Source organism: Equus caballus, chromosome 10, assembly GCF_041296265.1.
Source record: "Equus caballus isolate H_3958 breed thoroughbred chromosome 10, TB-T2T, whole genome shotgun sequence".
Lineage (NCBI taxonomy): Eukaryota > Metazoa > Chordata > Mammalia > Perissodactyla > Equidae > Equus > Equus caballus.
Window position 1 is genome coordinate 74,393,187 of NC_091693.1, and position 27,028 is coordinate 74,420,214.

Consider the following 27,028-nt stretch of genomic DNA (forward strand, 5'->3'; position numbering starts at 1 on the left):
TTTAAAAAAAATACGTTAATGCAAGAATAGCATTCACAAGTGAAGATATAATCATTCTAGGTTCTGCACTGGTTAGATAACTTACAGAGCAGGAGTCAGCAAACTGTAATCTGTGGGCAAAATCTGGCCTGGCCACCTGTTTTATAAAAACAGTTTTTTTGGAACACAGTCATGCTCATCATTTACATATTGTCTATGGCTGTTTTCACACTACAATGGTAGAGTTAAGTAGTTGTGACAGACACTGAATGGCCCTCAATGACTGAAATATTTATATCTGGCCCTTTACAGAAAAAGGCTGCTGACTCCTGATCTACAGTATTAATGTATACTACAAGATATCAAATTTTAAAAGAAATACTAATTTAAAAAAAGAGTAAACAGGTAGTGAAGAACATGGACATAATGCCATTTAAAGGAGAGTTTATAGAATGGGGTATGATTAGCCTGAAGGAAAGATTTGGAGAAGAGAAAGTAATTTTTATGTATTTAGAGAACTATCCTATGGAAGAGGAATCAGACCAATTTGGGGCAGCTCCAAAAGAAATAACTGAGACCAACATGTAGAATTTTACAAGGAACTGATGAATACCTTGAGGTGCTTAAAAAGCAATGGGCTACCTTAAAAAGTAGTGAACTTTTCATCAAAGTAACTAGTTGAGCAAAAGTGGAATGTCTATTTGAAGAGAGAGTGTAAAAAACATTCATGCCATGAACAGGTCACTGGACAAAAGAGAAATTCGAAAACACTGAGATGAAAGAAGAGGCACATACCACAACTTACAGGAGGCAGCTAAAGCAGTGCTTAGAGAGGAACATAGCAATAAATGCCTACATCAAAAAAGAAGAAATATGTCAAATCAGTAATCTATGCTTCCACCTTAAAACACTGGGAAAAAAGGGAGAGCAAATTAAACTCAGCTCAAGCAGAAGGAAGGAAGGAAACATTAGAGCAGAAATTATTGAAATAGAGAATATAAAAACAATAGAGAAAACAAATGAAATCAAACATGGACAAACTTTTAGCTAGACTGACCAAGCCAAAGAGAGAGAAGAATCAAATTACTAGAATCAGGAATCAAAGATGAGGCATTATTATTGACTTTATAGAAATTAACAGGATTATAAGAGAACACAAAGAATAACTGTATGTCAACTAATCACATAACTTAGATGAAACTGATAAATTTCTAAAGACAATATCAAAACTGAATCAAGGAGAAGAAAACCTGAACAGACCTATAAGAAGTAAAGCGATTGAATCAGTAATTTAAAATCTAGCCACAAAGAAAAACACACACACACATAGCTTCACTGGTGAATTCTACCAAACATTAAAGAATCAAATACCAATTCTTCAAAACTCTTCGTTAGAGGTAGAAGAGGAGGGAACACTTTCTAACTCATTCTATGAGAAGAGTATTACCCACATTCTAAAAATCAGACAAAGACATCACAAGAATACTAAAGACTAGTATGTCTTATGACTACAGATACAAAAATCTTCAATATATTAATAAACCAAACCCTGGTAGTTCTTCACAAGGAGTTACCATACGACCCAGCAACTCCACTCTTAAGCATATACCCAGAGAAATGAAAATATATGTCCCCCACAAAAAGTTGTACACAAATGTTCACAGCAGCATAGCTGTTATTAAAAAAAAAATCACTGTGTAATCATATCGGGGGTACTCGGAGATGGATTCTTTGTATGCTGGATTCAAGGCCTTAGCAGGCACAAATTGTACCAACCTAAAATCTAACAATGAATTACCTATTAGTGCATTTGTGAAACTTTTCCCCTTCCACTCCTTTCTAGTTTTTGACCTTTTCTAAATGACCCTGCATATAAGGCGTCCAATCTCATGAAGCTTACTTGCCTAGCTTCTGTCAAGCGTGACTCCATCTAATGTCATTTATCTCTACAGTAACCAACTAAAAAAGGTGCTACGCTTAGCAGTGGTTTTGTGCAAGCAGTGGTCTAGGCTAGAGATGTTTTAAAGATTTGAGTTCTCTCTCTACCTATCACCACGTTTCTCCTGGTATCAGGAAAAGGAGAGAGCCTCTAATGAATGGGAGCAGTGGAGGGTCAGAGAGAAAAAGACGGAATGAAAACATGAAGGAGGGGCTGGCCCCACAGCCCAGTGGTTAAGTTTGTGCACTCTGCTTTGGCAGCCCAGGGTTTAGATCCTGGGTGCGGACCTAGCACCGCTCATCAAGCCATGCTGAGGCGGCGTCCCACACAGCAGAACTAGAAGGACCTACAACTGGAATATACAACTATGTACTGGGGGGCTTTGGGGAGAAGAAGAAGAACAACAAAACCCCCAAAAAAACCACGAAGGGAGATGGACTACAAGTGGAGACCGAGTTCAAGAGGAAAGGAGTTTAGAAGGAGCTTCATTTACAATAGGACTAAGAACACGTGGTACAAAACTAGATACAAGAAACAGAAAATAATTATTAAGCATTTCCATTCATATTCTTCTGGTGAGAAACAACATAATGACATTAATGTCAACAAATTGTCAACAACAAATGTAATTATGGTGCTTCAGAAAGCTGACTGATATCAGTGATAGCTCTCCAGAGGGTGTTTCACAGGATACCAGCCACGGATAAGAGATCAGACACAGCTTGTATCTTCAACAAATGTGTAACCTAATGGTGGGCAGCAACAAACAAAACAGTGAAACTGTTATTAATGAGGTAGAGCATAGAATGGAGGAGGAGGACACATTTCATGTAACAAATATGGTAACCTTATAAAAAGTAGAAGGATGCATGCCATGATGTGTAGTGTCTTCCTCCCCCACCTCCCAGTCATCTCTTCCGCAACAAGAAACTTGACATCTGTAGTGCCTCGATGGGGCTTTGCCTTGGCTGGGGCCTCCTCTAACTCCCAGTATAAACCTGGGCCAACCTCATCCATGGGGCTTTGTTCCTCAAGAGCTCATTATCAAGGCATTACTGCAGTGTCTGTCAGCCTACGGGTTCTTCCAAGAAATGATACCTATTGCTTTTCTACACACCAAGTCCACTATAACTATTATCTGACATAGTGAAGAGAAAGTAGAGAAGCACTAAGTCAGCAAATAAAGGAGTGGGTTTCTGAGCACCAGGGTCCTCATTTGTCATAAGGGGAAGATAAAACCTCTCACCTCTCACCATGTTGCAAAACTCAAAAATAGGTTATGTAAAAGTTCTTTACCAATAGTAAAGAAAACATCATAGTATATATATATATATATACACACACACACACACCATATATATATGCATATATAAATACACACACACACACACACACACACAGAGTCTTTATTGTGGTACCATATTTTGCCTCCCACATAACTTTAATCATAACTAGTTAAAGCTGCATCTAACACTTTCTATTCTGTATCATACTAACTTGATTACAGAGTTTTCTTTCCTACTAGACCATAAGGTTGCTGAGGATAATATCTATGTATGTTTGTCTTGGAATATTCCACAGAGCCTAGCACAATAATTTCACATAATAAATGCTTTTTCTCTACATATAATGAGTTATTACTAAAATCATTACTATAGGATTATTCCTTTTAGAAATGTCTGTAAACTCCAGCATATCTCTACATTCTACATTGATACAGAAAATCTTACTCAAAACTATCATTAAATTTCGACATCCTATAACTAATAATAGGGAGCCCTTTAACAAAAAATCATATTACAACAAGCCTTAAGTGAGAATTTTTTTAAAGATGATGAAAATAATGCAAATGATTCTTCAAAAAGAATTCAACACAGTGATAATGTACCTACAGCAGGTGGAATCCAGGATTGAACAGAGGCAAGAGGTTGACACTGCCATTCCTATGAAAACTTCTGCAGCAGGCAGGGCCTGGGACTCGATTTAATTCTTAGTTCTAACACATTTTAATTCAGTGTATTTTAATTTAGTCCAATTTAACTCTAGTACACTTTAATTCACTCTTTCATCATGTTTTGTGTGTGACCTCAAATTAACTTCAACTGCAAGATTCTTAGAAGTCCTCTGTAGAGGAGCTTTGGGGATCACAGAAGCAAGCTGCGTCTCGTCTCTTCAGAGACTAAGATGTGCGCCCAACAGTGGGTACTTCCTCTGAAGAACAGCTACAGGACACTGGCAGAGCTCCATGACCACCTCATTTCACACCACAGAAAGCACTCAATAAATGTCCGATAATGGATTAAATAAACTTAGATTACCAAATAAGCTTAATTCTGAGGGAAAACAATTACAGCTGTATTAGTTTGCTAGGGCTGCCGTAACAAAACACCAGACTAGGGGGCTTAAACAACAGAAACGTCTTTTCTCTCGGTTTGTGGGGGCTAGAAGTACAAGATCAAGGTGTCAGCAGGGTGGGTTTCTTTTGAGGTTTCGCTCCTTGGCTTGCAAATGGCTGCCTTCTTGCTGTGTCCTCACATGGTCTTTCCTCTGTGCATGTGTGCCCTTGGTGTCTCTTCGTATGTCCAAATTTCCTCCTCATGTTAGGATACCAGCTAGATTATGTTAGGGCCCACCCTAAGGGGCTCATTTCAATTTAACCACTTCTTTAATGGCCCTGTCACCCAATACAGTCACATTCTGAGGTACTGAGGGTTAGTGCTCCAACATATGCATGGGGGGCGGCTACAATTCAGCCCATTAACAATAGCTAACTAGGTTCATGTATCTTTGTCCCAGGCACTAATTTAGGCTTTGCTCATCTTAGAGCCAAACAACCTCTTTCAGCTGTCCTTCTCCTCAGTAATCTGAACAGAGAGAAGCCTTTTGGGACCACTCTCCATGTAGCCCTCTAAGCATCATGTGGGCCCCCCGGGCACTCAATACATGAAGACAGTCATGGTGACCTATCTGTTGCAATATGGTTAGCTGTTTGAGTCACCAAAAAGTTGTTCAACAACAGACCCTACAGATTGCCTCTGAAACCAGAACGATGCTTTTACAATTTTCTCCCCCTATAGCCTGCTGGTTAATTCAGAAACATGCCAGGGCACATCTTGGAACCCCTTTGGTCTTTCCTGTAAAGTAGTGTCAGTGGTGAGGAAACTACTGGAGAGAGCGCTCAAAGGCTCTTCAATATTCTCAAGGAGCAGTAACTAAAGAACTAGGAGAGGCAATATGACAGGCCTGGAGCCAATTCTTGTACTTTCCAGCGAAATATTAGGGAGGGTTTTTCTCCTCTTAAATACTGTTGCATATGACAGTTAAACAAAAGATGTCAAAGAAAATAAGCCAAACTGGTGGTATCTAGGTAGATCTTCTCTGTTCTTGATGCCTCATATTTACCAGAAGTGAGTTTTAGGTAAGACGCACCTTATTACGACACACCTATGGTCAGAATGCAAAGCGCACTTCATTTTACCAAGCTTATACTGCCATTTTTATAAAGCAAGAGAATTAGCATCTCCTCTTAAGAGTGCCTGCAATAATCAGAGAACTGCATAAATCATTCTCAAGGGAGTCATGTTTTAATCTTTAAATGGTCATTTATCTTATATATTCAGTGTGTCTTACAGCATACAGCAATTTACACTTCCTCTTAGCTAGTGTTAGGACCAGCACTAATAAGAGTGAACAGAGAACACAGTTTACCGGTGATAGTAATCTGTGTCTATCACCACAATATGACTCCTGTACTCTAATGCATGCAAACAACAGGGCTTGAGGAAACCTTTCCTGGTAGGTTCTACTGACTGTTCAATCCACTGACAATAAAATGGAACCTCCACTCCAAGTAGTTTTCCTAAATGCGGGGAGGCCTGGTATTAGCTGTCCCATATGAACTTTCAAAAGACCATCAGATGAAAAAGTTACATCAAAAGCAACCTACTTAAGTACGAACAATGCCCAAAGAATGCCAACTCAAAATTCTGGGCACCATACTCAGAGAAAACTCTTCCAGCACAGATGATGCTTAAGAAGTATTTTCTCTCTGAAATTAGTTAGCCAAGTTGTGGTTCCTTTCACAACACTGAAGGAAAAAATGACGGTTTACGAATACCAGGTAATAAAACAAACCTTTATACCACCCTTACTTAGTAAACAGAAACAGCTCAACCACCTCACACATGTGTTAACAAGCTCTCCCTCTCCCCACAATGCTAGTCAAGCAGCATACGTGAATCGGTATTGAATGTTGGTGAATCAAGGAATGGCTCTTCCGAACTTGCTGTGGTGCCCTAAATTTGTACTTACTAACGGTTTAGGTCATGAATTTTTTGAAAATCACATGTTGATTAGCCTTTGTTTGCTCTACTCTCCTTTTCCTTTCTCTATTGTATCCGTCGCCCTTTGGTCTCCTGACACTTTCATTTTCTTTTTTTCCGTTTCTGCTATGCCTACCAAACGGCAGAAGCCTGGGGTGTAACTGATCAGATCTCTAATAATCTTTTCCTTATTCTAGGACTTTCCAGATGGGAATGGGAGGAAGAAGACCCAGGTGCAGCCAAATATTACCTATTCGGATTTTCCAAGCAAAGTGGGTGTGGAAAAGCGTCTCCTCACCCTTCATTTTCTATGTTTAACTAACGGCGTTGTCGTGCCCAAACGCAGACGTTGGCCAAGAACTAGATTTCCAAAATGGCTTTGCTCCTTTCGAGCTGGCATCGGTCTATAAAACGCAATTTATTTCCACTGCAACCAACCCTTCTCTCTACACCAAAATATTACCCAATGCATAGATAGCTGGACCCAACCTAGTGTAGACAACTGAATCACATCTGCTAAATTCAGTAGAGAGGCGCCATAGCCGTTGGACCGATGTAAAAAGAGCGCTAAAAAAAAAAAAAAAAACCACACGAAGCAAACGAGAGGCGGCTGTCGCCCGAGATCACGCCCTCCCGCCGCCGGGCCCGCCGCGAGCACGCCTCCAGCAGCGGCCACGCCCCACGCCGCCTCGGCCGCGGCCACGCCCCCTCCGCCCCCCGCCCCGCCCAGCCGCGGCCACGCCCGACGTGAGGCGCGGGAGCCGCCGGCCCAGGGGCGGGGCCTGTGCCGCCCCTCCCCCCGCCGGCGGCGGCGGCGGCGGCCTCCGCGCGGGCCTCCCAGCCCGTATTCCACTCACTTTGTTCTCCGCCTTTGTCCTAATCCACACCAGCAGGTGGAGCCGCAGTTAAAGTTTCCGAGTCCATTCCGGGAGCAGGAGCCCATCTTGCTCGCCGCCGAGGCCCTCGCTGGAGGAGGAGGGTCAGAGCTCGGGTGCAGCCAATCGCGGGCAACGCTGCTAGTTATCAGAGCAGAATGGGCTGTAGTTTAGTGAAATAGGAAAGCTGCAAAACACTGTGGAGTGTTCCCGTGTAAATAAAAAGAGGAAAAAAAAGTTTCTCAAGTCGCCGCTGCACGACGTCGGGCCGGCGCCGGGGCGGGGGTCTGCGCTCTCCCGAGCGGCCGCGCGCTGGACTTTATTGTGCCGCAACAAGCCCCGTCCCCATTGTTTGTGTTTTTTTCAAAATATGGCAAAGGTTCAGGTGAACAATGTAGTGGTGCTGGATAACCCTTCTCCGTTCTACAACCCGTTCCAGTTCGAGATCACCTTCGAGTGCATCGAGGACCTGTCTGAAGGTGAGTCGGAAGCCAGCCCGCCGCCCGCTGTCAGTTGCGGGCTGCAGACGTTAAAGTTTCCCGGGCCCGGCCTCGCGGGCGGGCGGGCGGGCGGCCGGGACTCAGCGCCGGGCGGCGGGCTCGGCTCGGCGGAGGGAAACTTGAAGTTGATGGACGCCGGCCGCGAGGCGCGCGCGGGTCGGCCGCAGCCGGGGCGCCACCGCAGCTCAACTTGCGAGGAACTTGTGCGAGCGGAGGTAGCCATGTTGTCAGCTTTGTCTGGCGGGCGGGCGGGTCGCGGGACCCGCACTCGCGCCCGCGGCGCCTGCAGGGGATCGCGCCCGGCTGGCCCCGCGCCGCGAACGGCCTCGGCGGCCCCGGCGCGGAGACCGGGAAGGGAGAGGCTCGCGTGTGGTCGCGCCGGCGAGGTAGCAGCGGAGCCATCTTACCCGGAGGAGAGAACTGGGCCACCGACCCGGCGTCACGCCGCCTCCTCTCGGCGGGTGACGAGCGCGGCGCTCCGCCTGCCCACCTTCCTGCCCCCGAGCGCCAGGCAAATCCATTTTTAGAGCTGACGCCGAGCGCAGTCCTCTCCCGGTGGCCGAGCCCGGCCGCGCCGGCGAGCTGTCCTCGCGCTGATTTCTGGCTCCCTCGACCAACCAGCGGGGGAGGCGGGCGCAGGCTCGGCCCCTCGGCGCCGCGGGCCGGGCGCCGACGCTGCCGGGGGCCGCGGGGGCTCGCGGGCCGGTGCTGCTCGGCCGGCGCCCGGGATGCTCGGGGCGCCCGCGGATGCTGGCGCGCAGGCTCGCCCCGACCTGCGTGGACTCCTTTTCCGTAATGACTGAAATCTTCTCTCTTCTCTCTCAGGAAGAAAAATATTGCTAAGCTAGAAAGTTACATTTAACCCAAGAGCAGAAATAACTAAAATACTTAAGTATAATCACTGACTTCTAAGTAGTCTGAAAGAAGACTTTCTTCAAGAACGTGTTGAAATCTAATTAAAATAACTCCACATCCAAACACCCTGAACATAAAACACAAAAGTGGGCTAGGAAACAAAAGGTAAAGTCCTCATGGCAATGCAAAAATTTTTACTATTTTTTCTAACTTCATTTTAAGGTCTTCACAAAGATAAATTTTTTAATACGTGCAGTAATAAATATTTAGAAAGCTCAAACTTGCCAAGGTCTTATCTTTGCTTCTCTTAGATTTTATTAAAATACTCCAGTGCTTCATTTTTAAAATTTGAGGGGAAAAACGATTAACTTCATCAAAGGTAATTTTACAGTTAAATATGAAACATACTTCTTTGGACTTACAAGTATATTTAACAAAGTGCATTTAAAATTATTCTAATGGCATGTAAAGCATTTTCACTTTAAAAATTAGTTTTTAATCTCTATAAAATGTATTTTATGTAGGGTAGCTTCTTAAGTTATAAAAGCTATACATGCTCATTGTAATAAAGTTTTTAGAAGTTGTACAGACATATATAAAGTAACAGTTCTCTGTACTCAATGCCTTCACCCATCTCACTCCTGTATGTAACCATAATTAATACTTTGTGCTCTTCTCAGTTTTAATACATATGTAAAGCATATATGCACATATATGTGGGGCACATTTTGAAAGAGGATTCACTTATTAAACTAATTTCTAAATAGGCCATTGATAATAAAATTGAACGGGATTTTTCTTAGCACTCTGAAACCGTTTCATTACTTTCCCATAGTACTACTATAAGAATTTCAGCTACCAGGCCCATTTTTCATACCGAACAGTCAGTAACTTTTCCTTTTGATTGCCAATTGCATATAAAAATGGGTGACTGCAACAGAAACCACTGAATGAAACCAGTCCATTCTAACTTATACTATAGTGTTTTAGGTACTGGAAGTTCTTCAAATGACAGATGTTTCTCAAGTGATGCCTTCCATTTTAGGGGCTAGTTCTGAACAAGGATGACATGATTCAGGATGTTACAGGACGTCAACATTGGATGGTTGAAACCCGCCATTCATGGAAGCAGAACTGTGTTCCATTTTTAACGGGGACCTATTCAGAACTCAGCTGAATCACATGAGAGTTTTTACAGTACTAATGTCAAGAATATACCTAGTTCTACTTGTACACCTCACTTTCCAGGGCATTTATACTGGTCATTTATTTAGTATTTTTGGAAGAGTTTAAGCTGAGTCATACCGAAGCTGCAAAGGAATCTTCCAAAAAGGTGCTGTGCTTGTGTACTCCACCTAGAGGCTGTGTGGATTAAGGAAGTTGAGTTTACTTAGCAAAGGCTTCTTATAGGTTCCATACTTTTATACTGCAGTTCATTTAAAAAATCTGTTCTTGAGATGAAACTACAGAACATTATGAAGAGAAATTCTCACTCGATAATTTTGTCTCAAGTCCCAAACCAGAGGTTGGCCACTATTTTTCATACTTGTCAAAAGCCCCCCAATATTTCACTTTCCTTTAAAAGTGGTGTAGATTTGCTTCAGAAAAAGCCTTGAGGAGTATTTGCTCTTCAGGTAATTTAGTTTTTTCTAATATAAGGCTTATATCAGTGGCTTGTTGTCCTATCTACTGATTTAAGGAGAGGCTTTCCTGTCGTCTGGGAGATAGGAGACCCTGGATGTGCTGGATGTGATGGTCACCAACCCTGTACAAGCTCTGACTGACCTTCCTGCTACCTTTGTTATACCTTCTGTTGATTGCTGCTTCTCTGCTGAAAGGAGCCGGTTTTTGTTTTTTAAATTGATCAGTATCAATAATTATCGCTCCTGTCAGTTGAATACTTACAATGTACCAGAATGGAGTGTGCTGCTTCATATTTTCAAACTTCAGGCTTGTTCTAATCCTCAAAGATTACATACTTTCCACCAGACCACAGGTCTTCCCAAGTCGTATAATTAGTTTACAATTCCCTTGGTGACTTCCCTCACTCCCACCACAAATGGAGATACTTGCAGGCTGGGATTACCATGATTAAATGAAACAATTAGTTAACTTTTTAAATAAATGAAGAAACTCCTTCAACTGATAAACTGTGTAAAGCACCTGACCCTACCCCTTCCTCCTTCAAATACATGGGGGCAGGAGAATGAAAGCTGGGTTTGAAAAAAAAAAAAGTTAAGAAAACAACTGATGCTAATTTATAAATAAGGACTGAGGATTTTTAACTTGGTAGCTAAAGCAAGCATGCCATTAGCATAAAAATTAAGGTACAGGTGCCCCCTGAGTTACAACTTGTGCATCATCTCGCCATGGCTTCTGCACTCTCACCAGTATCCCCCCTGCAATGAAGCTCCTTTATTCCACTGTTCATTTGAGCACTGGAAAGGGAAGAATTAACCCTCCTAGTTATGGTTTTGCAAAGCGCCTAGGCTTAGGAATTGCAGAGGCGTAGCCTGCATTCTGACTCAGATTTATCAGCTGTGTCAATTTGGGTTGATTAGGCTCTCAGAGCCTCAACTTCCTTATTTGCGTAATAGGTATAATTAAATCCATCTGATAAAGCTGTTGAGGTTTAAATAGCAGGTGTGAAGTGGCAAGACCAATGCCCAGCACATAGCAGGTATTTCATAAAAGTAGGTTTACAAATCCTGACTGTTCCCATGCCAGACCACAAATGCCAACTTAACTTACACCGATTAGGAGGCCAAAAGCACTATACATAGCGGTACAAATACATATAAAATGACCAAGATATTACGCAAACCTCCATGTGCCAATTCCCAGTCTTGTCCTCACTTGGCTAGTTTAGTAGTTTCCATTCTCCTTTCTTAAAACAGTTTCTCCACTTGGCTTTTGGGTTACCTCCCTCACTGGCCACTAGTTGTATAACCTAGTTTTATTGATTCTTCCTCATTTTCCTAACCTCTTCACTTTGGAGAGCCCCAAGGCTCATTCCCTAGGACTCTCCCCTATTTTTAAAGCTTTACGTATTGACAGTTTCCAAGTTTTTACCAGACCTATTCGTTATCTCAAGATTTCTAGTAGATATCTCAAATTTAACATGTCCAAAACTAACTCCTGATTGTTTCTATCCCCCAACCCCTGCGAAAAAAATGACTCTTGCTGCGTTTGTCTTCAGGATTTATCTGCTTCTCACCCCCATGGCTCCACATGGTCCAAGCCACCATAATTTTTTGCCTCAATTGTTGAAATATCCTGTTTCTTCCTCCCTCTTAGTCTATACTGAACACAGCAGCCAAAATGATCCTTCTAAAGTGAAAGTCAGATCATGTCACTCCTCCACTTGAACCAGCCAGTGGCTTCCCATGCCACTCAGTGTAAAAGCCAAAAGTCTTTATGAGAGCCTTCAGAGCCTTGCATAATCTGGCCGTGCCCCCCCAGCCCCCCCAATCTCACAGTTGGTTATTTTCCCCTTTGCTTAGTCTGCACCAGCCCTGGCTTCTTTGGTTTTTCTTGAGCGTGCCAAGCATGGTCCTACCTCCGGGCCTTTGAATTTGCTGTTCCTTCTGACTAGGTATTCAAACTGCTTGTTTCCTCTCAGTCTTCATCAACAAACAGATGATATTGTGAGATGTCAGATCCAGGACCCTACATCTGGAAATGTGCTGGAAGCTGGAAATATAAGTGGTCTAGGTCTAGGACAGAGCCATGACATACATAATGGATCCTCAGAAAATGACTACGGACTTAAAAAGAGAAAGTATAGGGGCTGGCCCGGTGGCGCAGCAGTTAAGTGTGCACGTTCCGCCCTGGTGGCCCGGGGTTCGCCGGTTCGGATCCCGGGTGCAGACATGGCACTGCTTGGCACGCCATGCTGTGGTAGGCCTCCCACACATAAAGTAGAGGAAGATGGACACGGATGTTAGCTCAGGGCCAGTCTTCTGCAGCAAAAAGAGGATTGGCAGTGGATGTTAGCTCAGGACTAATTTTCCTCAAAAAAAAAAAAAGCATAAACCTTAAGGATCTCTTAGTTCAATAAACTGCAGTTTAGAATGCAGTATGAATAAGTAGTGTCTGTACTATTTCTGTTACCTATTTATAGAACAGAAATATCTACACAGTTACACAAAAACAGGCAACACATGGTGGCACTAGCTACCCAGAAACACCCCTCTGGAAGTGCGGGTGTTGTCTTGGGAGTGAATCCAAGAGGCAGACCGCACAATGCTCAACAGCCCAAGGGGACCCGGAGGTCTCAGAGATGATCTGTATTTGTAGAGTTGTCTTCCTGCCCTACTAAAAAGGAGGCTCCTTCACAAGAGCAGTCGTTTTACTCATCTCTGGTTCTTTTCAAAGAGCACAATGTAAAAGGTGCTCAATAAAATCTGAATTTCACAGAATGCCCAAATTACACAGTGTGTCTTGTGTTGCACTTTAGAGTGTCTTGTTCCTCCTTGTGCCTGTTCCCACTGTTTAAACTCTATTGTGTCAAGTGGTATAAGGATCCTTGGTTTCCTCTTCCTGATTTAAAGATTGTACAACATGAAGTGGTACCATGAGGAAAAAACCCAACTGTGGTCCTTTAACAGTGGATGAGCTGAAGCCCCTCTGAGCCATGAGGGAAGTTTGCTAAAAATGATTTTTCCATGTTGGAGCTCTTTGATGATATGGATCTGTGTAACATAGCATGGGGCAGCCCTTCCAAAGTGTGTGTTTAGTAGGTTGTTAAGACATGACATATGAAAAAAGGGGGGAGGGATTGTACAGCCAAATAAATTTGGGAAATACTGGATTAACGTTACTGGTGTTCTTTACTGAAGGATGTCTCAGAACACTTACTTCGCCAGTGTGCTTTCTGAATCCTTAAGACAAGGCATTTCCCAAGTTTTTGGTTTCTTTGTGAGGAGACCTGCCCAGGGACCAGTTTTTGACAGAAGAGCACTTTGAGAAACTTCAGTATGAAATCTAAAAATTTTTAAGGAGCAGTTTAGTGCCTTTTTGGATTTTCTGCTAGGAGAAGCCAATTTTAGCAGCCAGTAAATGGTTAAGTGGACATTAAAAGGGTCTTTGATGTCATCTCATAATGAAATTACTGAATATGAAATAATGTTTTGGTTTCTAACCCCTAGACTTGGAATGGAAAATTATCTATGTGGGCTCTGCAGAAAGTGAAGAATACGATCAAGTTTTAGACTCTGTTTTAGTGGGCCCTGTTCCTGCAGGAAGGCATATGTTTGTATTTCAGGTAAGATTATTCTTGGTAAATATGTATGCCAAATGTGTTTCTAAATCTATCATGGTCTGAATCCCCTTCCTTTTGGGTTAAGTCACTCCTGTTCTGCTGCATTCGCTTTTTATCTGCTTCTATTATGTTTGAGGAAGTCTTCCTGTCATAAAGGAGCACCACCTCTTGATTTGTGTGCTGAGAGATGTTAATGTGATGTTTACTACAGGGTTTGCACGGTGTGCAGTAAACCTTATACTGGGTCATGGCATACATGGTGGTTAATTTGGGGATCTTCCTGTGAATAGTCCCTTAGTATCAGACTTTCGGGGTGGCTGTGCAGCAGCGCAAAACATGGATTCAAAATGCATACTACTAACTGATATAGTTAGTAATATGCACCTTCAGTTTATCGTTTCAGCCGCTAGAAGTGATGATGGTATAACAAACAACAGCAGCATAATCAGTAATTAAACCTAGGTTAAAGTTTATATGTATAGATAGAGATTTACTGCATGATCTCGGGTGATTGGAATTGAAGTCCAGTGGTTTACTAAAGTATCTAATCCATACATTTTATAGAAGATTACTGTTACAAATCTACTACTGTATTATTTGTGAGGGGGAATTCTAATATAAATTATGTGCTTGGATACTACAGACAGCATTTGGGTCTGTGCCAAGGCTTCAGACATCGTCTTCTGTATTCAAAAGTGTTAACTTCTTTTAATCCATATTACATTTTGTATAAAACTATTGTCACTTCCCAATTATCCATGCTTATTAGAAGGAAATATAATAGTCCAAAGAGTAACTAGCCGTTGGTTTTTAAAAACCTATTATTAATTTCGTTACAAGTCTTTCTAGACAGATTCCTATCAGTTAAGTAGAATTCACTGGAAGGACTCCCTCCAGAAAGAAAAACTATTCCTATCCCTGCTCTCCCTTTTTCTTATATCACCCATGGGACCAATTTAAATGAATCCTGTTGGTCAGATAATCCCATCAGATACGGGCCAAGAACCCCTCACATGTGCTATCTCTAGAGCTGCTACTGTCCCTCCCCTCTCCTGAATAGAGAATTCAGAGTCTTGGTCTCCTAGCCTTAGTGCTTTTTACTAAAGAGTAACAAATAATTTACTCTGTCTAAACAAATGGTTAAGGAGAGCTCAAATACATTAATTAGTAAAGTGCTGTTAACCTGAGTTGTGTGCGTGCATAACCTTGGTGAGAAAGGTGGATACCAGAGACTGCACAGGTAGAACTGGTTCAAATTCTCCACTGCTTACTAGGCACACGTGACATTGGACAAGCTCCTTAACCTCCCTCAGTCACTCAGTCATCTGTAAAATGTGGATAATGTCCTACCTCGTAAGAATGTTTGAGGAACAGAGCAGTTAAGTACAATTCACTGACAAACAGTGCCCTATTTCTATAATTAGAACTTAATTAGAACTTAATTTTTATTCTCTTAGCTTCTTGAAATTCTTTTATAAAGAAGCAGTTTTTGCGTTGTCCTACAAGCCTGGAGAACTTCACTGATGATAATTCATGATGTAGTAAGAAACTTGGTTTAACATGTAGTAGTGATGTACCTTTTTATGCTACTATAAAAACTTTAACCTAAATCTCATTTTTGAAACAAATCTTAAAAGTTTTGTATGTGTTTGTGTTATTAAGAACACTCCTTATGTTGTAGAAAAAAATTTTATTCAAGAGTATTTCCCTCTAGTGATTTTCCAGTGGTTTTACCTTGGTATCAGTGCACGTTGCCAAAGAGCGCAGAGGAAGCACAGGGCGATTTAGATCATATGGTCAGCCTGTGCAGTTCACAAAGTCCACCGCTATCAGCAGAGAGGGACTAAAATACAGTTCTGTCTTGTGCTTTAAACAAACTGCTGTAGTATTCTCCTGGCCTGCATGATTTTGCCTCCGAATAAACATGGCTTTCTCATGGGTATGTCAAAGGCTAGCAGGAAGATGTCCAGACATCTGCCTGGTATTGCTGGTTGGAGTCAGATCTCTGCCTATCACTTCTTCATCCTGAATGATCTGAGAGGCCTGCAGGTTTTTCTGCTTGAATTTGCTCAAGCCAAATCCTTTGGCAAACAAATTTTAAAACACAAACATGCCTAGAATCAATTTGCTGAGGGGATGGGAAGCAATATGGGGGAAAAGTTCCCACAGCAGTACTGATTACCTCTTTCCCTTCTCCACCCACTTCTGGGTACATTAGAATCTCTTTGGGTGCCCTGGAAGTAACCTAACCCCCCTGGGGAGGGGTGCACAGGATCTCTAAGACAGCAGCATATTCTCAGGGCAGGCCCTGTGTCCCCATTCTGGTATCTCTCCAGAGAGATTGTAAACCACTCCAGGACAGGAACTAAGTTATGAATGAATTTCAAAATACTAAGTATATACTGTGTGCCCAGAGCTGTGCCAGACTGAAATTAGAAACTGGATGGGACTCCTGCCCTGGATGAGGCTTAGAACTGCAGGGAAGACTGAAGGATAAACATTTACTTAGATTGTTGGACATACATCAGCAGAGGATTGGTGTCAAGTAATATGAATGCATAAAAAAGTGCTATTAATTCTCCTTTCTGAATTAGAAAGGGCGTCTAAGGAGGATACATTTGATGCAAACCTCAAAAGATGGATTTTTGAGCATGTTAGGGAAGGACCTTTCAGGAGAAGGGAACAGTATGTGTAAGGCAGAGGTAGGAAAGATTATCACTGCATTTTAAAGAACCTGTGTAGGGGCCGGCCCCGTGGCCGAGTGGTTAAGTTCACATGCTCTGCTTTGGCGGCCCAGGGTTTTGCCAGTTTGGATCCTGGGTGCGGACATGGCACCACTCATCAAGCCATGCTGAGGTGGCATCCCACATGCCACAACTAAAATATACAACTATGTACCGGGGGGCTTTGGGGAGAAAAAGGAAAAAATAAAATCTTAAAAGAACCTGTGTAATTGTAGAACAAGAGTAAGAGGTGTGGAATTAAAGGGAGTGAATGGAGATGTTTGGTTAGAAACAAATTGTGAAGGGCCTTGTAAATAAGTTAAAGAACTGAGATTTTTATCCCTTAGAAATGGAGTAATCATCTGAAGTTTTAAACCTGGGGAAGGGGAAGGGATGGATCTGTACTTAGATAGCTTATGCTGACAGCAGTGCAAGTAATAGGCTAGAGCTGGGGGAGACCAGTTAGGAAGTTTTAGCAATATTCCAGATAAGAGATGAAGAGACAAATTCAGGCTTCAGAGATGAGAAATGCTGAGACTGACTAGATGTGGGAGGTAGGGAAGCTGAGGGGGACTGAGGTTTTTAGCCTAGGTGACTAGGTAGATATTTTATGCCGTTTCATGTCATCTACATGTGGTAGGTCTACAGTATTCATTAGTCTTTGATGATAATGGCCTCATTGAGAATGCCAGCCAGGGGTATTCCCAAGCTAAGGCACTGGCTGAAGTGTTCCTCCAGGCTCGGGGATGTTCCTTAGTGTCTGGGAAGGAGTAATCTGATCCGCTAAGACTTCATGCACTTACAACTCAGAAAGGCTGCCTCAGGTCACACTCAGATGCCTCACCATCACCGCCCATCCCCTCAGTCTATGCCTCCTTCCAACCCTCCTCCTCACCGTCCTGAACCCGGCCATGGACAGGTCCCTGCCCTTCACTCATGCTCTTAGCCACCTCTAGGTCACTTAATTCACCTTCTGCATTTCTCAAGGTTCAGCTTAACAGTAGCTTGATTCAAAACAGTGTCATTGATTACATCTGCCTAACACAATCTTTACCTTCATTGACTTTCCATAGTATGTATGGTGTAAACAGCTAATGCTATATTTTAGTGCCCAGCAAAGTCATTATTCACAATAGGGGGATTACTATTTTTTTGAAAACATATAGCTATTTCCATTCCACTTTTCGTTTTCTATTTACTCTTGGAGTATCTGTGAGGGGTGGGTGAGTAGGTGTGAGAAAGGCCATCCTGGGCAGAAGAGGGGAACTGGGATAGTAAACATTTGCTGCCACTAGGCTGCATGGAACAACTGAATATTTACTAATTTAGGTCTGAAAATTGTGACTGGAAAAAGAACCAATAAGACTATTGATCTGTTTGCTTTATTTTATAAAAGGTTTTGTAAGTGAATAGTGCATACCCATGAACAACCACATGCTGTGGGCAGATCTGTTTTCCTCTAGAAGCAGGGATGCTTTCAAGTGCCCAGGGCACTGAGGTATACTGTGGAGAAAGACAGGAACTGTATTTTCTGCCTGTAAGTCAATCTCAAAAATAAGCATTGTATGATTTCCAAATTTTTGTTGCTCTGCCCTTAACTGATGATGTTCAATGTAGTCAAAACTCCAGTTGCACTTGCAGTTAACAGCCTTTTGTGATGTGTTTCTTTTCTTTCTAAATTATTCTAGGCTGATGCACCTAATCCAGGACTCATTCCAGATGCAGATGCCGTAGGTGTAACAGTTGTGCTAATTACATGCACCTATCGAGGTCAAGAATTTATTAGAGTTGGCTATTATGTAAATAATGAATATACCGAGACAGAATTAAGGGAAAATCCGCCAGTAAAACCAGACTTTTCTAAGGTAATCTTCTGACTGTTCCTTTTTCATTACTTTTACTATACAATTTTTTGAGCAATTGCCATTTCATGGTATACCATCAAAATGGCTTTCAGACAAAATAAATTTGAGGTCCTTGTGCCAACTGGGCAAACGAATCACTGTTCCATCACTATGGATGACCTCAAACCTCACCTCCAGGTGAGTCCTTAGTAATTAATGTTGGTCAGGCACCTTCAGAATCTGGTGATTTAGAAAACTGAAAGGGCCTCTGGTAAGAAACAGGACTTGCTTTATGGCTGTCTGTATGGCACTTCCCAGACATCATGATTCTCTTCATTTCAACCGTTAGGACTAGGTTAAACTAAAGGTCTGAAATATTTCTGGTGATGGAAAACAGCTTAGCTTCTGAATGAGAAGCTGAAATCCATGATTCAGTATTCTGAAAAATACTTAGTAGTTTATGATTTTCCGTTGAGAACTGTAACAGTTTAGTTACTAGTGATTTTTGTGAGATTGAACACAGTGATCTATCTGCCAGACCATCCATGCAAGAAAAATTACATGGGAGTAGAATGGAATGTTCTCCTTTGTGATAATAAGACTGGAATGTTTCTTATCCTGGTGTGGGACTTTCTCTTGATCCAATTTATCAGTTACCTGTATGGTACCTTATATAGTAAAAAGAGAAGAAACTAGAATACTCTTAAGAATGAGTCATAAAAAAAGGTAGGAAACCACTAATAATAAGAGGTTATACTGGGGGAAATTTTTCATTTTGCTTGAAAATATTACTGAAGAGATACCACATCAATCTAAAGAGCATATTGGTTTGTCAGATAAAGCATCCTCAGAAGCCTTTGCCTTCAAAAAAGAAGATTCTCTCCCTTGTAGGAAACAGAAATATAGAGGAGTTAGATATTTTGTTGGTTACTAAAAGATCTGGTTGAATTGCCTCAGATTCTTCATATCTTGTTTCCATTAGGCTAAAATAATTTCTTTGCTGCAGCCCTAGTCCTTGTTTATTAGTTATGTTCAAGATACTTTATTTGACTTATACCTTTGTATATGAACTTAGCCCTTTAGGAGTACTAATATAAAGAATCCTTCTGTGAAGCTCCTATTTCTATATGGTGATCTAACTTTCTTAGTGATTACCATTTATATATTTTTCCTTCTTCCTTTAGCTTCAAAGGAACATTTTGGCATCTAATCCCAGAGTCACAAGATTCCACATTAATTGGGAAGATAACACAGAAAAACTGGAAGATGCAGAGAGCAGTAATCCAAATCTACAATCACTTCTTTCAACAGATGCATTACCTTCAGCATCGAAGGGATGGTCCACATCAGAAAACTCACTAAATGTCATGTTAGAATCCCACATGGACTGCATGTGACCACCTGCCATCCCTTTAGTAAAAATTAAGCTATAAAAACACACAGAACTATTTCCCTGAAATTCCGTAAGTACATAGTCAAGACACAATGTGAAGAATTTGTTTAAAAAACATCCTGTAGAAAGTTTATAAGAAAACCAGTATTTGAGCAAATTGTGGAATATAAATACAACTATTTTTAAGTAATTTTTTTCTCTAATGTGTTATTTTATTTGTTCAAAACTAATCTGATTAAAACATATATATTATTTTCTTCTCCTCTATATGTAATTAAAGCACTTATAAAGAAAAATACGAATCATTAGGCCAGGTTGTAAAGATGTCTTAGCCTCTTGGACAGTAATCTTTGGACCACTATTTAAACGGGCCTTTGAAAGAATAACGTTCACTTCAACTAACATGTTTCTTCCTGTTACAGCATATATTTTGGTCTAATTTAAGGGGCAAATTTCCATTCTTTTTTGGCATGTCCTTAGAGAAGGGATTTGAAGTCGAGTGTATGCTACCAAGAACTTTGGGATCTGATTTTCCAGGCCACCTTGAAGCCTCTTAGGGCTGCTGTTACAGTTCATGTAATGTTAGCATTCAGTGTGGTTTCTAAGATAATAACAAATGTGGTTAACTGTTTATAAGGTCCTCTGGCTATGGTTTTTTGTTTTTATAACAGTTTAGGACCTCGGAACACTCCCTGAATCATACATCATTATTACCCACTGAATTCAACAGGTCAAAAGCAGATCTGAACTCCTTAAGTTTAAGAATAGGGGGTTATAATGACTTAGATCTGTTCATTAGATTTATAAAAACACTTATGAACTTTTTAAAATTCTTTCGACAGATCATCTGTTGTTGGCAGCATTTAAATAAAAACAGTGGATTTGGAAAGGTATATTTAGTTTATCATAATAGATAAGTTACTATTTTGGAAATATATGTATTTTCACACATATAGTACTTTTCCCCATATCCCCTGACACTCATGCAGAATAATATTAAGCATATTTGTGGTTGACATATTCTAGATAGCCTTTCCAGATAAGTTTTTTAAAAGCAATCTTGGAAAGGAATGCATTAAATAAATGGGCCAAAAGGTTCTTTTTCTTTGATGAGAGCTAGGTCCTTCCTCAAAAAGTTTCTTATGCTCCATTAAATTAAGTGTAGAATATTCTCATTACTCTTGCTGCTAAGCAAGACATCAGCCATATGATGCAGAGTTATGCAGTGCCTTCATATCTAAAACTTTTATACTGCACTTTTTAAAGCTTTTATTTTGAGGAAGGGAAAAGGGCATTTGTCTGAATGTGGATTCTAAGTTGTATATATTTCCTGTCATTCTAGAAAAGTGAATTTGTGAAGCAAAATTTTGCTAAATGTTAAACTCTTAAATTTAATATACCAAGATTATTAAAATACTGTCCACTAACTAGTCCATAGACTTTAAAAGTAAAATACATCCGACTGTTAAAACTATATGAAGAAAATTTCATTTTTGTCAAATTGCAATTAAAAGAAAATGTTAAAATATGAAAATAAAAGTAAAACTTTCCAACAAAGAGCTCAGTGATTAATATAATAGGAACAAGGTATGTGCTTATTAGAAATAAAGCATATATAAGCCAAATTACCAAATAAAGCAATTCACTGCTGAGTTTTTATTCGGATTAATTATGATTGGTTTGTATTGACATCAAAGGGTTAGGTTTTTACATCAATTTATAAATGGACAGTCAATTTTCACATAAGTTTGAGATTTAAAAACTTACCTCATTTAAAATTTTTATGGTACTATAATTTTTAAAAAGTTAAAATTAAAATAGAAAGGTTTAGAGTTCAAACATCAGGAACTAAGAAACTGTAGCACCTCGGTTTTTTTCCCTGTTTATCCTCATTAACAGACACGATCTGGATTATAGCTAGAAGGTTTAAAATTTTTTTTCCCCCTTTTTGACCAAGTAAATAGCTGTGTCCTGAGAAGTAAACCTGAACAAATTACTTAGGCCATGGAAGAGACAAGCAGGTAAGCGAGGGAGTGAGGATATCACTGGAGCTGACAACAGATGCAGGAAGTCTGAGAGGCGTTCGCGCTTTTGTTCACTTAAAACCTTATGTAACCCTAGGCTTCCATGTGCTCTTACCCTCTGGTTTTAAGATTTGGGGTTTCTGGTTTTACCAGGAAAGTCTATAGCAGCAGTTTTCAAAAGTTTTTACTGTAATCCATAGTAAAAAATTTTACTTGAAAGAAGTTAAGTATGAGCCCGTAACACAAGTATGTGTTTACATTAACAATTTTCATGAAAATGCACCTTATAGTGCGGCTTTACTGTGTGTACTATATTCTGATATCTTTTATTGTATTTCATTTGAAAGTGCTGGTTTTGACTCACTGAATTGACGTTTATGACTCGAATGGGTTGTAATACACAGTTTGAAGAAAGGCTCTAGTCTGGCCTTTTGGGTAGATGAGAAGTAGCAGTAAGTTTTCTACAGTTATAAAATTTATATTCCCTTGATCTGTCTTTTCTCTCATATCTGGATTATTGTCTGGGCATTAAAAAAAGAGGAGAAAGTGCTAATAACAGTGAATCAGCAGCCATTCACTTTAAAACTGTCCCAGTACTCTGAAATTACTAGTAGCCCACAAGTTAGCTAGGACTCATTTCTTGGCATTCCATATAATTAATTTAGGAAACATTTCACATAATTACTTGGGAAACACCTTTATTTGTTGTTGATATCATTTTATACAGAACTCTAATAGTGGGTCATAAGAACTTTAAAGTGCACGTCAAGTGTTCTTTATAAATTCTTGTCTGCTTCCCTTCCAGTATCCTAAAGCTGTCCACTCCTCTCAATCCACAAACCCCTTCTTGTCAGTGCTTGATGTATTGTTTAGTTATATTTCAAAACCTGCGAGCCCCTTAGAACGGGGCTTCTCATCATGTAGGACCATTAATGGAGCATTTGCTGCTTTCTGCTAAGTTTTCAGGTGTAAGCTTCTCATAAGAAATCTGAGCACAGGCCATGGACATTAGGTATCCCTAAGAAGTAGCAAATAGCATTTGTAGAATGTGTGAAACCAAGGGCCTATTACAGAAGAGTAAGGGAACTATTTCCCCAATAAAATGGTATAAAAATACAAAATGGCATCAAAACAGGTTTTTTAACTAATTTTTTCCTAAAATCACTTTTTAATCAAATCTTGACATTCTATCTGCAAAGGCTGTTTTATTAAGGAAGATTAGCCCTGAGCTAAGATCCGTGCCCATCTTCCTCTACTATTTTTATTTTTATATGTGGGACACCTACCACAGCATGGCTTGCCAAGCAGTGCCATGTCCACACCCAGAATTCGAACTGGTGAACCCTGGGCCACAGAAGTGGAACGTGCAAACTTAACCACTCCACCACTGGGCCAGCCCCTGCAAAGGCTTTTACAGTTACTTATTGAAGAATCATTACAATGTATGAATGAAGCTCCACAATGATGAAAGTATGCTTTCCACATACTGAGATGAATTTTCAGTAGAGCTACTGTTGCCCACCAGATCTATAAGCATGGAAATGCCTTAAGCTCTACACCTTCTATCTACTTCTTTTTTTAAAGATTGGCACCTGAGCTAACAACTGTTGCCAATCTTTTTTTTTTTTTTTCTGCTTTTATCTCCCCAAATCCCCCAGTACATAGTTGTATATCTTAGTTGCAGTCCCTCTAGTTGTGGCATGTGGGACGCTGCCTCAACGTGGCCTGACAAGTGTTGCCATGTCAGCACCCAGGATCTGAACCGGCGAAACCCTGGGCGGCCCCAGTGGAGCGTGCAAACTTAACCACTCGGCCACAGGGCTGGCCCCTTCTATCTACTGTTGTAAAGTGAGATTTCCCCCTATTTAATTTCTTTCAGTGCTCTGTTTGCTGTGTCTTCATTCAAATGCCAGATGATACATACTTTTTCTGGCATAAGTATGTATGATGTTGATCACTGGAGAATGGGAAAATTGAATAGTATTCAAAACTAAGATGCAAAAGATAATATGGGATAAGTTTTTGGAAAATAACTTTAACTGAAGGTGGAGCTTTTAAAATATTTTTGTAGAGCTACAAAAGTAATGCTACATATTCCCTTCAATTTTTGGCAGTAACTCAAAAATCAGCTTGAAATTTATCCTATTACAGGTACTGATTTTCATAAGGAAAAAAACATTGTGTTAGCTTCTGTAGTCACCTTTAATTAATTGTAATTGTCATGTAAAATACCTGCACTAGTAGATCCAATTCCTGTGGTGAGCACAGATCTCGGTGTAATCTTTGCTGCATATTTGAGGAATTGAGATTTCCCTGTGCCAGGATCCCCAACCAATAAAAGATGAGATTCACCTAGAAAAAAGTAAATAATGTAAAGTTTTACATTTCTATGAAAAGACTCATGAGTAAGTATAATTAATCAAAAAGAAAATGGTCCACTTGGAATGCCACCACAATTTATATTTTATATAATGCTTTTGTTTAAGGTCATTTGAGGAAGGCTTTAACTAGAATATCTTTAGAAAGGTTAACTGTCATCATAAATAACAATCTTTAATTGATTTCTGAATATGACACTTAAAATCTAAATTCTTTTAATAGATTTCTGTGCCATTTCCAGATGTTTGGGCCTATGTTTAACATTTTTAAAAATTCTGGCTTATAATATTACTGATTTTATTTAATCTATTTTTAAATACCAAACTGCTGTGATTAAATCTTTCCATACTAGCCATATAAATATTTTATTGTTTTTACTTAGGCACTTTTTTAAGTGTTCGAAACTTTGTAAGGGCTTTATAAATATCAAATCACTTATGACTCCAACAGTTAAGTGAAAACCTTTTCCTTTTATGAAAATTTTGGTAGTTTAATGAAATATCTATCCAAGTACTATTATTTTTCCTTTTTTTTTTAAAGATTTTATTTTTCCTTTTTCTCCCCAAAGCCCCCTGGTACATAGTTGTCTATTTTTTCAGTTGTGGGTCCTTCTAGCTGTGACACGTGGGATGCCGCCCCAGCATGGCTTGACCAGCGGCGCCGTGTCCACGCCCAGGACCCGAACCAGTGAAACCCTGGGCCACCAAAGCAGAGCAGGGGAACTTAACCACTCGGCCATGGGGCCAGCCCCTTACTCTTATTTTTCAAATCTAACATAAAGTATCTATTATCTCACTGATCAAATTTATTCAGTAATATTTGAGTATTTTCTAAATATATTAATAAACGCCCATTTAAGCTCAACATTTAGCAGCGTGCCTTGCAAGCAGCAGGTGATCAAAACATACAATATACAAATACACATAAACTTTATTATATTTACTATTCTATACTCTACTCTATGGTTTTAGAGTCCCTACTAATAGCCTGATTTACAATAATGTCCCTTTAGTCTTTTGGTTTAGACTTTGGTTATTATAGGCCACATGAGGGCCACAATAAACATACTCTATGCCAGATTCAGGTCAGTTAAGTGTGTTAGCCGCAAAAAAGCTTTCTGCCAGCTGGACATAATTACACACTTAGAGTGATCTTTGCTTGAACGCATGACCTTGAGCAGCACCTCAGGGCAGATGGCATATGTGCTACCTACCCACAGAAGGGGAACCAGCAGGCAGATGACTGAGAGCGGCAGTCTGAGAGAAACACACTGACACTCACAGATGGAGAGACGCTGACTTGGAGACACTAAAAAGCACTCTTTCTAATCTTTTCCTCTTGAAGAGAGACAGGGGACCCAATGAAAAATATAGACAGTAATAGAAACATAAAGATTTTATTTTGTGGCACCCTTATAGGCTGGTGCAAAAACACACACTCATTGAAAAACTTAGGACTTCTTTTTGGAAAGACAAAACTAGAAAGTAGCTCCTGATGCTGGACTAAGTATTAGTCAGACAGCTTTCAGCTTTAAAAGATAACATTTGGAAAATAAAGCTCAACAAGAAATTTTTATTCAGGAAAGAAGAATTCTGGCTTCTCTCCTTGTATGTGTTAATATTTCTCAAAATTTTTAAATAGGTACTAACCTCTGACTCGTGTTCCTGTAGCATCGGTCCTTTGAATCCCACCAGCCAGCACCATGGCCACAGCAAGCTTTACTAGATACATCCCAAAAACTTGAGGGCACAAGCTGGCCAATATTTCATTCCTTCCTAGGAAAGGCAGAAAGGTCAGAAATTACCAATAATTTTCAAGAAATCCTAACTGAAATGTCCCTTCCTATCCTATCTTCCTAGAGACACACTCCCATCTAAAATGATCAAGAGGACTATTTCCAAATGACTAAAAGGAGTGAATATATTTGTTTTGCTCCTAAAAGTCCTTTTCTTATTAATGCCCTGGGATGAAATGTCTGCTTTTTATTCCTGGGTGCTACCTGCTTAAGTTTCTATAAGTTTATAATACTTTAGAAGGGACAGAAAGGAATCTCTTTTTCTACCTGAATAGGCCAACATTATCCCTCAAAAACAGTACCAGCTGCAATTTTTGTGCAGTAATTTCAGTAAAATTACTCCACTGCCTAAATAAAAGGAAGGTGCTCGATCTCAGAATAAGTCAGTAACCTTTAAATACAAGAGGTACTTGGAGCTCATGGAGCTTCTCCAGAGGTAGAAGAGAAGTAAAATAAACCCACCCTGCAAAGCCATTCAGCATTTGCTCTGAGCTGTTTGGTAAATTCTGTTTTATTAGAATAAGTTACTAGGATATCAGAGTATTAAGATCATTATAAACTACAACTCCAGCAGTCCAAACTGGAGGTCTTAGATCCTTCTGATCGTGTGCTTTAAATAAGAGAATATCCCTGTTTTAGATTCTGTTTTCACAAATGTCAAAACACCAGATCTGAGAATCTGCCTATCCCATCCATGACTAAGGTAGGTGTTTCACTCGGTCACTGGCCTAATCAACCAAGAGAGGCTCTTAGAACCCAGGAGGTTCCAACAAGCCTTTCCTGAGTCTGTCTTAACTTATATGGAGTTCACTACTCTGATGGCACTCTGTATGTCTACATTCATGTTACCAGAAATTAGTATCCACATGCTGGTAATGAAGTTGCATGATTCAGGACGTTTATTTTTATCTCTGAGTTGGTATTCATGTTTCAGTGATAGCTCTTTCCAGGAGGAAGATAATTGTACAGGTACTACTTTAGCTGATGATTTTATTTCCAGAAGCTTTTCTGGTAAACCATCAAAGGCTTGAAAGGAAAGGGCCTTCCTCCACAATTCACAGCCCTATACACAAAGGCTACTTTTTGTAATGAATCAAAATTGACTCAGTGGCAACTAAGCCATGGTCATGTGACCTG

The 27,028-nt window shown here is 40.4% G+C and overlaps 2 protein-coding genes across 7 annotated transcripts in view; one reads left to right on the forward strand and one right to left on the reverse strand.

Moving 5' to 3' along the window:
- The window catches only part of MCM9 (minichromosome maintenance 9 homologous recombination repair factor), an 85,388-nt gene that overhangs the window by 33,419 nt on the left and 24,941 nt on the right, over window positions 1-27,028 (reverse strand). For 3 of the 6 annotated variants that reach the window (XR_011422629.1, XM_023650980.2, XM_070225467.1), the window contains exons 6-7: window positions 25,746-25,871; window positions 23,950-24,069 (exon numbers count right to left, since the gene is read on the reverse strand). Coding sequence is in view for 4 of the 6 variants with exons in the window: in XM_023650980.2 (XP_023506748.2) it covers window positions 23,950-24,069; window positions 25,746-25,871 (246 nt within the window). In the remaining 2 variants the exon portion in view is untranslated. Of the gene's footprint in view, window positions 1-8,762; window positions 12,164-17,845; window positions 17,960-23,895; window positions 24,070-25,745; window positions 25,872-27,028 lie in introns of those variants that run through there. The other 3 variants (XM_070225469.1, XM_070225470.1, XR_011422630.1) reach the window with 3 other exon arrangements.
- ASF1A (anti-silencing function 1A histone chaperone) lies at window positions 7,013-21,211 on the forward strand. Its single transcript, XM_023650982.2, has 4 exons — window positions 7,013-7,594; window positions 13,621-13,736; window positions 18,145-18,321; window positions 19,485-21,211. Exons 1-4 carry the CDS (start codon window positions 7,486-7,488, stop codon window positions 19,695-19,697), a joined length of 615 nt encoding a protein of 204 aa, XP_023506750.1. The 5' UTR covers window positions 7,013-7,485; the 3' UTR covers window positions 19,698-21,211.